Raw genomic sequence first — 16,393 nt, 5'->3', positions numbered from 1 at the left:
GGAGTCATTACCAAGCTGATGTGTTGAAAACTAACAGCTTTAAAGGTCCTTTGTAAAAGGTTGTTATTGGGGAAGAAAACAAAAAACAAAAAAAACGACCGACTCTTTTCCTTGTCATTAAAGTGAATAATATTACGGTGGTGGCATTTACGTTACATTTAGTTGAGTAATAGTTAATTGTAAGCTTAACATCAGTTTTTTTAGTCCATACTGTACCCTTTTAACAAGTATCGTACCGGCTTCTACACTTGGACTGCTTTATACTTAGTTCTGATCATATATATTTATACATATTATGAACTAATTCAAAGTGACCTGCAGCGAAGTGGCACAAATTTGATAACTCTTTTGTCTTACCTTTTATTACATGACAAATCGTTGAAAGAATATCAGAATTTCTGAAAACCTACAGCATCTGCAGCGTGTTGGCAAATAGCACAAGTAATAATTTCATCACGCTTCACCCTTTGTAACCGCCAAGGGCAGTTATCGCTCAGATACTTCTTCTTGTTTGCTTGTTGTACACATGCATGCCAACAAATGATCCAACAAAATCACAAAGTGACACACAAAGCAGTATTTCCAATAAATCCTGTCATTTCCTTTCCTCCCCAGAGCACACGTACACCATATGGAACTATTCTCTTGTGACGACAGAGCTACAGGTTTACTCTTCAAAAGCAGAAAACAGACTCCTTTTGTCCCCCACCCTTGGTGGACCTACTTTTATCCATTACTACAATATATTAAATTTTTTCAACAAAATTCTAATGCATCAATGCAATGACCCCTTGACTAGCAAAATACATTCCACTGTTTTTTCATTGTTTTTGCTGATGAATGGAAAATCCTTTGCACTTTCTCCATGAGCATCCTCAATAAGGACATTTGTACCTGTGGGTTTAGTTTAGTTTGGTTTGGCACCAATTAACGACTGCAACCAAACACTCAAGTGTTCATGCCTTCAGTCAAGGAAACAGACATGAACCCCCCATGTACAGTACAAGTCTCATGCAACCATTTTTTCGCCCCAACTTGTGCTGGTTGAACAAGTTCCTAAAAACTGCCTTTTTTTCTAGCCGTCATGTCTGATTCTGGCGATAAGCCAGCCTTGCATGTGTTGGTGGCCAGGTGACTTTGGGGTGACCTTGTGGTTGAATCCCAGATTCCTGCCCAGGGTCATGCGACTTGTCGTGCATCAGTTGTGTGACCTTGTAGAAGTCATAAGTGGGGTACCTGCAGTGCGGTGTTCTTCTTGCTGTGTCCCGTACCTCGTGCCCTTTACAACTATTTCGACATTATGCCAGTCAACCAACTGTCCATCTGTCATTGAGCAAAGACACTGAGGCCTATGTCTTTCCACACCTGTCAGTAAGGAGAGCTGAAACACATCTCTAGTTACAGTATGTATGAAAAGTAACTGTGATTCTCGAAAGCCCAGGTAATCGTTAGGGCTTCTTCAGTACTAACCTAAAAAGGTGTTCAGGGAAAGATTACTACCCCTGGTTATTAAGATAAAGACATTTTTATGTATTATCTTTTAGTACCATAAGCATAACTGGAAAATTTATGATGTTTTAATGTACATGCATGTTCCCAAAACTTTAACCAACAGTTTGTCAATTAACAGAAAGGACGAGTTATACCAATTTAAATTTAATTTGCCTCAACCTTGGTTTATTACTAAAGAACTGAAAGAACTATAATTGAGTCCTACGTTAACAGTGAAATTTTTTTTAATTTATAGTATTTGCACATACACTGCAGATGCAAAGCTAGAGATTTAGTTAAAAATGCTGGAGAATTCCTTTAATAAGGAGAAAGGGGAAGAGAGATCTACAATGCAGACTTGCCCTGATATCCAGGGGTTTCTGCAGACCTAGATTGCTAGGATAAGCTGTGTTTGTTTTTCAAGAGCAGGGCTGACAACAACATTTTACCATCATTATGCATAAAAACAGACAAGCATTTCATTTATGAAACAAAACATAATGCCAATAGTGACTGGACTACTAAAATGATGCCACTCATCTAATAAACAAATCCATTATCCTGTGTTTTCACACTCGAGGTGCAAAACATTGCAATCATATCGCTAAATCACAATCTTTTTAATTATGTTCTAAAATTTTAAAAACATCTTTCGCTAATTAATTTCCTTCTTGCCCATTTGTTTGCCCAACTGACATGTTTAAAAGCACCGTCCAAGCCTTCTGCCTCGTATGAGCTTGTTCTCCAGTTTTTAGTTATCCCATGAGATACTCTTTATTGGTCACGGTAGAACTCCCACAGGGCCCTGTCCAAATGTCACCCTTCAGCCACTGTAATTGGTGAGGGGGAGTGTGTGGTGGAGGCGGAGGAGGTGCTTACCCTCAGCAGGCGTGGAGATTAAAGGACCTGGTTCCTCTGGAAACGAGCAGGCAGCCAATCGGAAGACAGCCAGGAGAACCGGGAGGAAGGTGTGGGTTGTCATGATGGCGGTGGACAGAACTGTTTGGGACAAGAAGGGAAGATAGAAATGTTAGTGAAATAGACTTCCAAACAGGAATGCTGCATATATAAACACTCACTGCAGGACAAGTGTATGGCGTTGGATGTCGCAAAGTCCATGTCTAGCCATAGAGTCCTGGAATTCTTAACTTCATCATCAGCTGTAGGGCAGCATACACACTCATCTGCACACTCATTCACACTTCCCAAGCATGTTCATGGTATTGTTCAAGAACCAGAAAACTTACAGACAAACATAGGGGGAACACAACGAACAGTAATCCAAAAAGCAACCTGAGCTCAAGATCAACTTTTACTATTGCTAAAAAAAAGATTTTAAAAAATCTGTACACTCTAAAATAATAGCTAACTACAAGGTTTTTCAATGGCCGGCCCAAACAGGAATTAACTGAAGCTAGGATTTTAGATGATGTTCCACGAACTTGATAACAGGACAATTTGAACACCCTGATGAAAAATCACTAGAACCCTTAAAGATTTCTGTTGGTTACTAATGGCTTTCTGATGGTCTGTTATAGTTCCTTAAGGCTTGTCTGATGTTATTTTGATGGTAATAATCTCTCCGTGAAAGGGGGCTCGGCGGATTTCAAGATGTTTAATAGCACCCAGAAAATCCCTTATAGACCCCCTACTGGAATCTGATGGGCTTCATTCAGCCAACTGTTATTAAACTACATTAATTGATGGATACCATCATAAATCTTAGTGAGGGTTCTTATATCTGACGCACAACACACTGGACTCAATCGAAACACAGACAGTGTAAATTAAACATGTATCCTTCCTTCTCATTTTCTGCCATAACTCCAGTATTGAGAAAATGTTTATTCTTCTAGGAGAAAAGAATCAGGACCATGGGCGAAATGTGTAAGTACATCCCATCTATTAAAGGCGTATACTGTATCTAAAAACATTAATGTACTTACATCAATTGAAACGATTAAAATGCCTGCCAATAAGACCTTGATAAGACTAATAGCGTAAAACTACCAGACTAATTCTACTATACAGTAAATGTCTACAAATGAGCTGATTAATTAGAGTTATATTGTCTAAAACAAGTAATGTCTAAACAAAGCAAGTAAAAGATGACCAAATTTCCAAATGTAAAAGATGACAAAATTTTCATTTTTATTTTTAAAATAGCAACAAAAAAAAATGCTAAAGTTTAGGCAAACCCCACCCCACCCTTCGGCAAGAAATGCAGCTTGTAAACAGATTTTTATAGCCTGCTGAGAGTCTTTCAAATCTTGTGTAAGGGATTATTTTTTTGTCCATTCTTCCTTGCAAAAGGCTTAGTTCTGTGAGACGCCTGAGCTGTCTTGCATGCCCTGCTCTTCTGATGTCTATCCACAGATTTTCAATGATGCTTAAGTTAGTGGACTGTGGGGGCCATGTAAAAACTTCAGCTTGAACCTCTTAGTTTTATAGAGGTAGTTTTTATAAAGGTAGTTGTGTTTATAATCGTTATCCTGTTGTAGACTAACCTTCAGCCTTTTTACAGAAAGTGCAATGTTTGTTCCTAGAATTTAATCTGCTGGTAGTTAATTAAATCTATTAGTCCATATACCAGTAAAATGTTCCCCACATCACTGGCTGCAACAAAATGTAAAAAAATTCTCATGAGGCATTGCATCTCGCTGGAGTGTAAAAAAAAGGAGTTCGAAAAAGGATTTATATTTATCATTATTATTATTATAATTGAGGACTACATCATATTAACATGACACAATAATTTTAATTTTCATTTAATTTAATTAGGAAATCCGTAGTATTATATAGGATAGTAATATATAAAAAAATAAACAAATCTCTGTACATCTTTAATCAAATATTATTATTATTATTATTATTATTATTATAAATCTAAATAAAGTTATACACATTACAACAGCATATGCTTTTTAATGGTATCAGTTTTTTTCTCAATAAATATTCAATATTTAATGTCCGTAGTATGAAATATCCACAGCAGCAGCGACAGGTACCCGAGATGCTTATGTTACCATGGTAACGCACGGAGGAAGTGATGTCTGCACTGGTTACTGCGCAGGGTGTTCCGAATAGTTACATTTTGTCAAGGAAATTTCCCTTCATCGACATTCCCTACTTCACTCTGTGAAGTACACTTCGGGATGAAACGCAGCTCCAGTGAATGATTGATTCATCCTCATGCTTAACAGTCAGAGAGCCGTCCTTTTCATGACCATCTGTGCCCTTTTATCTTCCAAACATACCCTTGCTCATTGCTGCGATAAATATTCTGCTTTGACTTCATCAGTCCACAGGACTTGTTTCCAAAGTGCATCGGCTTTGTTCACATGTTCATCTGCAAACTACAGGCAAGGTTTACTTTCTATGACCCTTCAAGAAGGTCATATTTGTGCAGATGTTGCGGCACAGTAGAACACTGCACCACCACTTCAGAGTCTGGTAAAAAAAGTTTTGGCAGTAAAACAAGCCATTCTTCCCGAGAGTTTTCATGAACTTTCAGACCTCAGCTTGACCTTCACCGCTCCTGTTAGCTGCCATTTCTTAATTACATTAAAAACTGAGAAAACAGTTAACATGTCCTTGAAATGCCATCATCTTAAAGCCTTCCCCTGGTTTGTGGGCATCAATGATTTACATTTTTAGAGCGTAAGTCATCTGCTTGGAAGATCCCATGGGTGCTGATTGTTGGGACAAGGTTTGGGGAGTCAGAGTATTTAAAAAACTCTGATTTGCATTACCTGGCCTTTCCTAGTGATGACTGTGAACAAAACATAACCCTAATGAGCTAATTAACGTCTCAGACCTTGGTAAACATTGTCTGAGAGTTAAAATCTCTTGGGGTACTCAAACTTTTGCATGGGTCTCTTTTCCATTTGTAGACTTTAAATATTTCACTTTATGCCTTCTCATAAGAAAACTTATCTTGCTATAGGTACCAGGCGGCACAGCGGTGTAGTGGTTAGCACAGTCCCCTTGCACCTTCAGATTCCCAGCCAGGCTCAATTCCTGCATCTGTGTGCATGGGGTTTTTATGTTTTTCCTGTGCTCGATGGGTTTCCTCTGGGTACTCTGGTTTCCTCCCACAGTCCAAAGACCTGCAGATTAAGCTAATTGGTGTTCCCAAATTGCCTGTAGTGTGTGTGTGTGTGTGTGTGTGTGTGTGTGTGTGTGTGTGTGCCCTGCGATGGATTGGGACCCTGTCCAGGGTGTACCGTGCCTCAAGCCCTGTCTCCTGGGATAGGCTCCAGGCCCCCTGTGACCCTGAATACAGGATAAAGCAGTATAGAGAGTGAGTGAGTGAGTGAGTGGGTGGGGTTTGGGTAGGTAGGTATAGATACCATGGTAGTCTGATGGTACTTGTACCATGGTATTTTTGTACCATGGAGTTTCACAGTACTTAACAAACACTGGCCCTGCAATAGTTATCTCTGCAGTGCCATTTTACCTTGTACCTTATGGTTATAGTAGCTTACAAAGTTTAATACATAATATTTTTGTAAAGACCATGGTACTTATGGGATGCCACATTGGCTTCCAAATTCAGCAGGTATGTAATATGGGTTATTATGGGGCCATACCTTACTAAAGGCATGTACTAACATATAGTATTAGATACCTGCTTAACTTTGGTAACCACTGTGATACCCAATAAGTTCCATGGTATTCACCACGATACTCAATTAAGTAACACACTACCTACTATGATATTCCCCAAAGTATTGTGATACATACCATAATACTCACAGCTTTGACAGGTTTCCATTGTTGAGCCCGTAAGCAGTACCTTTAACCCTGTTGTGCCATACTGTATAATGCCTGTCCTTGTGCTCTGACCCCATCCTTTTAACAAAGCTGGGATGTGCACAGAATAAAGACTTTAGCTGTGCAGTAATGTAAATATAACGAATAAAGGCCAAACTCAACTATGATGCCCAGCATGGTAGTGTTTAATGTACGATGGTAATACTATAGTGTATTATGGTATGCACTATAGTTTACAACAGTAATATTTATGTTTTTTAAGTTCATTTCAGCTTCTAATACCTACCTACTTACAGTAGAAATGTTGACCTAACCTTTGCATGCCACTCTATTTTAAACTAACTATTTTTGTTAATATTCACTATTATTGAAATAATTCTTTTGCAATACTGTAACTACAGTAAATATGACCATACCCGCACCGCATGCTTAGTCTTAATTAAGCAAGACAAAGAGAGGGAACTTAGAGTTTATAGAAAAAGATCCTTCTGTCTTATTATCCTTTGTACTTTTTCCAAAGCAAAACAATAAAAATGCTGCAATTGAAACAAATTATGTCTTTGGTGTGGGAGCCAACCTCTGAAAAGCAGCTGCACTACTGTGTGTCCGTGTGTGTGTGTTGTGTGTGTGTGTGTGTGTGTGTGCATACGTGTGTAACCATAAAACCGCTAGACAACAGCTTTTATCTCAGGCAATCACTTTTCCCAAAATGCTTCCAGATTGAAGGTGTGAAGTCCGCCTTCTTTAAAGACAACCCACAATTAAGAATCGGAAGACCACACACAGACACAGACACACACACACAAACACAAACCAGTAATTACGCACAATTTCCTATTGAAAAGAAGAATGTCGTCTCTGAGTGACCAGTTCAAAAGGCCAAAAAAACAAGGGACGCCACCATCTGCTCATCGATGTTTTTCCTTTTGTCTTTTTTTTATAGCTCCTTTCTTTTCCCTCCTTGTCATTCACCGCAAATTCCTCTGCACATTGTTTAATTGCCTGATGATTTATGGCAGTTTGTCAAAGCTCCTTTTTTTCCAGCACATTACCCACGCGCACAAACAGCAAACAGCAGTTTGGAACGCAGACGCACAGCTAACACGACGACATAACAAAAGGCTTCAATCTACACCCAGCATCCCTGCTGCTGTATACCAAATCTCCAAGGCTCCAAACACAAAGCTGACACAATTGATTATTTTTAATCAGCTGGACTGAATGAGGGGAAAGAAAAAGAATAGATTATAGAGATCTAGAATTCAGGGACCCTAAGGGATAGCATAGATTTTCCGTTTCCTCCCAGGTCTCTAGGTGTCTGTTGATCGATTATCTAGTAATGAACAGAGAATTTAGGCTGGGTTTGGATTCTGTACAATGTCTTCTACAGAGTCGTGTCTTCTGTTTGGATACACGTATGTTGTACATACACTTGCTCCCATTCTTATTAAGTAACAGCTTCACCCTGAGTAACCTCCCAAGAAATTCCCGGACCTCTCCTAGGAATACACGCTAGATGGGATGCCTTATTGGTATACACATTCATACACTCACTGGATTGATTTATCTTAGCTGCTTACACCTGTTTCGGGGCAGTGGAAGGAAAATAGAAGGAACCTGGAGGAAACCTGTACAACACTGGCAACACTCCATCCATTGTATTTACTCACTCACTGTCTATAGCGCTTTATCCTGTATGCTGGATCCTATCCCAGGAGTCTTCGAGCATGAGGCGGGGTACACCCTGGACAGGGCGCCAATCTATCATAGGGTACACACACACTCATTCACACATTACGGGCCAATTTGGGAACGTAGCCTATTCTGCATGTGTTTGGACTATAGGAGGAAACCAGAGCACCCGGAGGAAACCCACCAAGCAGGAAAAGAACATGCACACTCCTTGCACACAAACTTCTTCTTCTTTGTCTTTCGGCTGTTCCCTTTCAGGGGTCGCCACAGCGAATCATCTGCCTCCATCTAACCCTATCCTCTGCTTCCTCTTCTCTTACACCAACTAACTTCATGTTCTCTCTCACTGCATCCATAAATCTGATTTGTTTTTGTCTTTAGACCTTCTGCCTGGCAGTTCCAACCTCAGCATCTTTCTACCAATATGCTTACAATCTCTCCTCTGAACATGTCCAAACCACCTCAATCTGGCCTCTCTGACTTTATCTCCAAAACATCTAACATGGGTTGTCCCTCTGATGAACTCATTCTTGATCCTATCCATCCTTGTCACTTCCAAAGAGAACCTTAACATCTTGCACACAAACCCGAGGCGGAAATCGAACCCGGATTTAGCGCCAGTGCTAACCACTAAGTCACTGTGACGCCCCAGTTGTACTTGCAATATGCTATATATATATATACACACACACACTGCATGCTGTATTTTATTTCCATTGATTAAATGGGTGCAACCTTATACAAGTTTGTCTTGATACAAATAGCATATGGCTAGCTTATTTGATTTTACTAATCCCATATTGGAAACGACTGCCTCTTTTCATGCTCCTCTCCACCCCCACGCCCATGATGCCAACTGTGTCTCCTCTAGAGCCTTTTTTTTTTTTTTAAGCAGTAGTACGGTCTGAAATGTTGACCTATTCTTAACAAACATGACTAATGGGTTTAATGTTAGCGCAGTGAACCAGTTATAGCAAATATCCAGAGCTATAGAGGTACAAGTAGGTAAGCTAATAAACCTGGACATTTTTAGCCGAATGCTGTGGTAGCTCACGTTGCTAAAGCGTTGCAGTAGAATTAAAACCAGCACTGTAGCTGATGAGCTGGTGGTAATGTGATATGACTTGTAAAGTTTGCTGTCATCAGTAGAATCAAATGTTACTTTAAGTCCTGTTTGTTAGTGATTAAAGGCCTAAATGGCTCTATTGTGTAACCGCTGCTATTATTAGCCTGATGCTAGACAATAATGAACTGTAATGTGTGTGTGTGCTTTTATCTGTTTGGATTTTAAACGTGAGAAAACAGCACAACACCTCTGCGACCTAAAGTACACAAAGTAATAAATAAGTCTGCAGCACAATGGACCTGCTGGTTTAAAATCTGTTAGCCTTATGAGAAGACGCATATTTATGGACTGTAATCATACCGCTCATTATGATTTGCTGGTGGAGATGATTATCGGTAGTGAGGACACACACGCACACACACACATATATATATATATATATATATATATATATATATATATATATATATAGCATATGGCTAGCTTATTTGATGCTATATATATATATATGTTGTTACAGAGTGCTAATCTCTGTCAAACGCACTGCATGTACCTCCGCGGTTTCATACTGCTTATGTTAGTCCTCGGCAGCGCAACTCGATATGAGCTAGCCTTCTGTTTTTTATAGCAGCCAATGCAATTATGAGTGTTCCGTAGAGATAAAACTCAGAATAATGTAATTAAGACATCCCTTCGGGGGTGGTCGAGCAAGCAGGAAAGTAAGACACGACAGCGAGAATCTGAGACTGGGAGATCACCTGATGCATTCAGTAACGAGTACCTAAATTAATAGCAACCCTATGAGGCTTATGCTTCATAATTTACTTACAGTTTTATAAGGCACAGAGGGGAGAATATGAGATTCACATCTCTCTCACATGACGAGGATGTAATTGCAGAGGAAAAGCGGTCAGGAAAGATATGAAAACTGCAAAAAAAAAAAAATTTTTTTTAGATTATTACCCTGGATAATCTGTCAGCATATGGATGGTTGAAAGAGACAACCTGTGAGAAAGAAGTCGTAGAGAAAGAGAAAGACAAACAGGAGGTCTATAGACATAAAACAAAGGAAACAGAAGACACACCAAGCTCACAGACACTATTAAATCTGTTACAGAAGGCACAAGTTGCCTGGAACCTTCCTCTTTTTTGCTTTCTTTCTTATACCTTCTTTACCTTCCCCTCCCTCCATCAATCTTGCTGCCACGAATTTACTGCTCTGTCACCTCCTTAGCATGGAGGGTCAGTCACAGGGATCAAAGGTCATGTTTTTCCCCCACTAATGGGCTATGCTTAAAAAATGGGACCTGTTTTTGCATTTGGAACTCTAAACAACAAAACACATCTTAGATTAGTTAATGAAGTCTAATTGGTCCTTAATTGTTCCTTAATGTGCCATGGCGGACACGAACAAGGTTTCTTTTTGTATAAGCAGCGCTTAACCTTTGACCCGTTGAACTAGCTTTAAACCCATAGAATACAAATATCCAAAACAGACACCTGCTTAGAGACCACAGTAAGGACAATCACAGAAATGCCCCTGGGTTGAAGCCTTTCTGTCCTCTCTAAATCATAAAACTTATTCCCCCGTGGCTGTCTGAAGGACACTAATAAGAACTGCAGCAGGAAGCCAAAACGCCACCACATTCTAAGTTCTGAGAAGAAAAGAGACCTGAATGCAGTACTAACACCCAGCTCCAACAGGAATGGACATTGTGCATAGGGAATGTCATTTGTAATTTGTATTCAGTGGTCCAAAATTTGGTGTGGTGACATGTAAACTGATTATCCAGCCGACAGTTACACCAGAAATGCTGTTTGGCTAGACATTCTTTGCAGAACCACTGTTCAGCCCAAGTTGACTTAGGCAGACTTAGTGAGGACTTCATACTAAACTTGCAGCCATTAGTATTCATGCTTGGGCTTAGCTATGGACTGCACAAAATGTTCAATTTTTAAAACATTGGACAGAGGTGACAGCACCATATTCAGAGACATTGAATTAAATTATTTTAAAATGAATGAAAGGGGTGCGGCACAGTGGCATAGTGGTCAGCACTGTGGTCTGGCACTTCCCAGGGTCGAGGGTTCGATTCTCATTTTGGGTCTGTGTGAGAGATGTTTTGTGTGCATTTTCTCTCTATGCTTGGTAGGTTTCCTCCACATACTCTGGTTTTCTCCCACAGTTCAAATACATGCAGATTAGGCTAACTGACGTTCCCTAATTAACTGTAGTGTGTGTATGCCAGGGGTAGCTCAGTGGTTAAGGCATTGGACTACGGTTCGGAAGATCCCAGGTTCAAACCCCACAACCACCAAGTTGCCACAGTTGGGCCCTTGAGCAAGGCCCTTAACCCTCAACTGCTCAGATGTGTAATGAGATAAAAATGTAAGTCGCTCTGGATAAGAGCATCTCGTAAATGTAAATGTATGCATGTGTGCTCTGCGATGGCTTTTTTACCCGCTTCATGTCCAAAGTCTCCTGATTTACTGTAGGCTTCAGGCCCGCGTGACCCTGTACCGATTAAGCGATATAGAAAATGAGTGAATAAATGAAAGAGAATATAAGCAATTCTATTCACTTTATTTGCTTTTGTCAAATCTGCTTATCATCTGCTAGCTATCTGTTCTGTGTGTAGGCTAAAAACAATCCAGTGTTCATACGCGATCCCTGGCTCTGTAGATGGTAACTAAACAACACAACACTACTCTAGACAATCAGCAACAGGAGGCGCTTGTGCTCATGCCCAAGACAGGTGGGACAAAAAGAGGTGATCAGGGAAAAAAAAAGCGGAAGAGAGAGCAGCGTTAGATGTGACACATGCTGCACGTTACCAAGCATATGCACAATGCCAAGAAGAAGAGACATATTCCATTGATGGAGAGACCTCCAACGGCATTGAAACGAATGACAACTGATGCGGACGGTGCTCGTGTTTCTGCTTCAGAGATGAATAACATTAGTTTCATACAACCAAAAGGTGAGTGTTATTTTGTCTTGTTGGGTAATCCCAAATCCTAAGCTACTGAGAAAGTACCAGTGTAACATGTGTGTCCGGTAATGACATTTAGCTTGCTTTCTACTTGCTAGGATTCGCTATGGTTGTGATGTTAGTTATAGCAACAGGAGAGTTTTTGGTATCACTGCCTGAAGCTGGTATGCTAGCTCTGAGAAACCATCTAGTCCTCACATTTTAGCTTTTCAGCAGCAACTGAAGTGATACAACACGGCTAACTCACAACCTAGCTACTAGCTACTAGTATTTGTCCTTACAATTTTTTATAGGCAGTTTTATAGGCAAGAAAATGTAAAAACACAAGTTTACTAGCACATTTATATTACTTGAATTGATATATAATTTGAAATGCTATGCTAAGCATAGCATTTAGTACAAACTAAAAAGGTTTGTAGCTTAGCAAACAAGGAAGGTACCTTGTTTGCTAAGCTACAAACCTTTTTAGTCACTGCTGTTTAATAAAAACAAACTCCTGCTGGTTTTTACTCATTAAGGTTGGGACGCTAGTTTTATGTGTTTGCATGTAAAATGAAAAACAGTATGATGTATATTACAGTAATATAATATACTGTATATGATAATATTATTAATATCAATATATAACATATAGCAATACATTTTGCATTTGTACATCCTTATACAAGTTTCTCTCTTCCTGTTGTTGTACTGTATAAATTGTTTTTGCCTGACTCTGCATGTCGAACGATGACAATATATTGTAAAACAATGCTGAAGGCATCCAAAATGTTCACCAATCTCATTTGAACAGTTGATATCGAGGTGTGCTACTTATGCTCTGTACAGGCTTTATAACAGCTCTAATCGAAGGTGCTGTTTGTTAATTAATGATATCTAAGGCTGGTAACTCTATGAACTTCTGCCCTGCAGCAGAGGTAAGTTTTGGTTTTGGTCCTGGAAAGGTCTTAATGAGAGCCAATTTCATCATGGTGCTTGATGGGATTTGCAAATGCACTTGACAATACTGTTCTTGCAAGAAGTATTTTAGAACAGCTGACCTTTGTTTTTTTTCAAACTGACCGTTGTTGTTGTTACCTATTTACCTGATGCCATTTGTGTTATTTCATAGTTTTGCCAAACTCCAGTATTGTTCTAGATATATACTTATGTATGTATGTATGTATGTATGTATGTATGTATGTATGTTATGCCATACAGTGACCTAGGAATCATTCAAGCATTAAAAGAACATCTAGCCTAAGGCATGAATCAGTGGGAAACAGGTGTAGATGATGACAGATGATGAAGGTGATCAGTATACTGGTGATGCTGAATGCTGAGTGGTTGGAACAGACAAAAGGGGAAATGAGTTGGCTGCTAAGGGTGTCACATAAACAAGCAATTTTATAATCATGTGTTTATGATCTTAGCAGTAAAACATTTAATATAAAGAAATGAGCTTCAGCTCAAGACGTTCGCAGAGTACTGTGCATGTGGGTGTGTGTGTCCATGAATTTATCTTTCTCTATATCACTTACTTTGCCCTTAACTTAGACTGCACTGTAAGCATAGCAAATTAGAGCTGATGCAGCTTATCCTTCAAACAAGAGTATGCGCTCTTTATAAGCCGGCTCATCAAATTACCCCAAAAGATATCATTTAATAGCTCTAAGAAGCAAATTAAAAGTATGATGCAAACTAAAAGTGCGGTCCAAATTAAAAATCTGAAGTTACGCTTTCCTGACCTTGATTTTGTAGCACACATCAATGCTGTGCAAAACATATTGATATTTAGATTTGTTTTTCAATGCTTGCAGCATACTCATTTATCTATCATCTATTGCCACTAGCCTTTTTTTTTCCTTTTTGAATAAGCACCTAATTTTGATTTTATGCTACACAGTCCCACAAAGTGCTTTTTTTCTCTTCTAGGCTGCATTGTCTATTCTTTGATTGTTTGAAGATGGCGGTCTAGACACTACTGAAAAGCTCTACTCAAGATATGTCTGGCTATTTCAGTGGCATGAACTATACACACGATTGTAATAGTCCGAACAAGGTGCACAGAAAAATCAACTCAAGGAGCTACATAATCTGCCTTTCAAAATGCATAACTTTCCCTGTGTGAATGTTGACATATCGTTTGAACATAAGTCACTGACACTGAATACTGCCCTTTGTAATATTGCATACAACAAATGCACAAAATACACAAAGTTCACTTAACAGAAGGACAAACTGTCTTTTGAACTGAATCTTAAATCAATAAAGCACACCACCTGGGTCAGAAAGGCATGAATGGCAACATTCATGAAAGACTAACCAGAACCCAACAGGAGCTCGGACACCCCGTTGGTACACACACATGCACGCTGCCCAGGCCAAGAGTCCTTAGTGTGATCCTCACCTTCTCCATCCAAAGTGTTTCCTTCCTTCTTCTCCCGGTCTGAGCAGTCTGATAACAATGTCTTGTAAATCTGTCTCTCACTGATGTTTTTCTTTCTCTCTTTCTATTGTATTATAAGGTGAGATTTAGTGCTGTGGGAAGAGACACACCTCTGACTATGAAAAGGGGATTCAGAGGGGGTGGAGGGGCATTAGAGAAGAGGAGGAGATGGGAGAAGGAGAAAGAGGGAGAGAAAAGAGGGGGTAGGAAGGAGGAGGAGGAAAAGAAGAGATAACCGAGAATATGGCTGAGTTCGGGGAGAAGAAGGGGGAGGATGGAAAGGTAATAATGAACACGTGTATTGCTTTTTTTAATGAAAGAATACAGAAGAGACAAAGATATAGAGATGACACATAAAGAAGGAAATGAAGAATTCCAGACCAACTGGCAGTTTCCACATATGTATATCTACCCCATTCCCATCATGTCCATCCCTCCTCTTTCTATGTCTCTCCCAAGGAAGCTGGATGTAAGTGCTATGTAGACGCGAGAAGTATGGCTCTCTAATGAGCACAACGACAGGTGTGTATCACACACCCACAATCTGAAAGAGCATTCACACAGGAACAAAGCTGGCTGGGTGTCCATATTCAACACTGCCAGGTGACACAACGCTCTGTGTGTGCAAATGAGGAAATATCAAGCAGTGAAATGAATGCCAAATACGCTCTCTCACACACACACACACACACACACACACACACACACACACACACACACAATAATGTGTTATTGAAGAGAGGTAAAATTCAAGTGGGCCCACTCATCATATGACTGGTCATAAATCGATGGATAGATAAACAGATAGATGGATGGATGGATGGATGGATGGATGGATGGATGGATGGATGGATGGATGGCTTGCTAGATGATTTTATAGATTGATGAATAGATGGGTCAAAAGATAAATGGATGGATAGATGGTTTGCTGGAAGATCTTCTAGTCTGATGGAAGGATGGTTGGATGGATTGATTACTAGATGGATCAACAGATGGATTAAGAGAGAGATAGAGGAGTTAATTGATTATTGGATAATTATAAAGATTAAAAGATGGATTATAGAAATGATTATTGGAGGGATGGATGCATGGATGGATGGATGGATGGATGGATAACAACAAATGGACAAGAACAAACAATACATTGGAATAATATTTTTTTTGTAAGAAAACAGAGATGAGTGAAAACATCAAGAAAGACAGATGTAAGCATTGCAGAATAAAAAAAGAAAAGCACCCTGCCCAGGCGTTACATCACCCTTATGGTCAGAGCATTAGACACACAGAGTATGTTAAAACAGTCTGTTAAGGTTTATTAATGCTGTATATATGCAGAGAAACTGGCAGATCGTGCAGGTCTACCTGGGCAAAAACATGTTCTGAATACAGAATTACACTTCTCTCTCTCCCTTTCTTCCCCCCCCCCCCCCCCACACACACACACACACACACACATATATATATATATATATATATATATATATATATATATATATATTGTGTGTGTGTGTATGTATATATATATATATATATATATATATATATATATATATATATATATATATATATATACATACATATACATACACAAAAGCCACAGGTCATTAAATTTACTCCTAATCAGTACACTCTTGGTGAGTACACATTATCACCTTCTGCTTCTAATTGCTGCAGTGACCCACATACGGCTCTGCATAACACTGACCTTCACACACACTACACAGCTTACACACACACAGAAAGAGAGAGAGAGAGAGAGAGAGAGAGAGAGAGAGATATTACCAAAGCCATTAATTGCCTTACTCAAGATCAGGATATAAAAACAAAATGTTTATGAGCCAACTCCAGCCCCAAAAAAAACTACATACAAAAATCAGACATTATAATAAGACATTATCCTACCTTCGTACTAGGGATGCACTGATACATTGATGCCCTAAACAATAT

The 16,393-nt window shown here is 39.4% G+C and overlaps 1 protein-coding gene across 1 annotated transcript in view; it reads right to left on the bottom strand.

Annotated features, from left to right (window-relative positions):
• sema6ba (sema domain, transmembrane domain (TM), and cytoplasmic domain, (semaphorin) 6Ba) overlaps nt 1–16,393 on the bottom strand; it is a 178,718-nt gene that overhangs the window by 81,449 nt on the left and 80,876 nt on the right. The window contains exon 2 of the mRNA XM_053487257.1: nt 2,371–2,490. Within this exon, the coding sequence (XP_053343232.1) occupies nt 2,371–2,473 (103 nt within the window). The 5' untranslated portion in view covers nt 2,474–2,490. The remainder of the gene's footprint in view (nt 1–2,370; nt 2,491–16,393) is intronic.

Source organism: Clarias gariepinus, chromosome 25 (assembly GCF_024256425.1).
Source record: "Clarias gariepinus isolate MV-2021 ecotype Netherlands chromosome 25, CGAR_prim_01v2, whole genome shotgun sequence".
NCBI lineage: Eukaryota > Metazoa > Chordata > Actinopteri > Siluriformes > Clariidae > Clarias > Clarias gariepinus.
The sequence above is the reverse complement of the archived record's forward strand: the minus strand, read 5'-3'. Positions and strand labels throughout refer to the sequence as shown.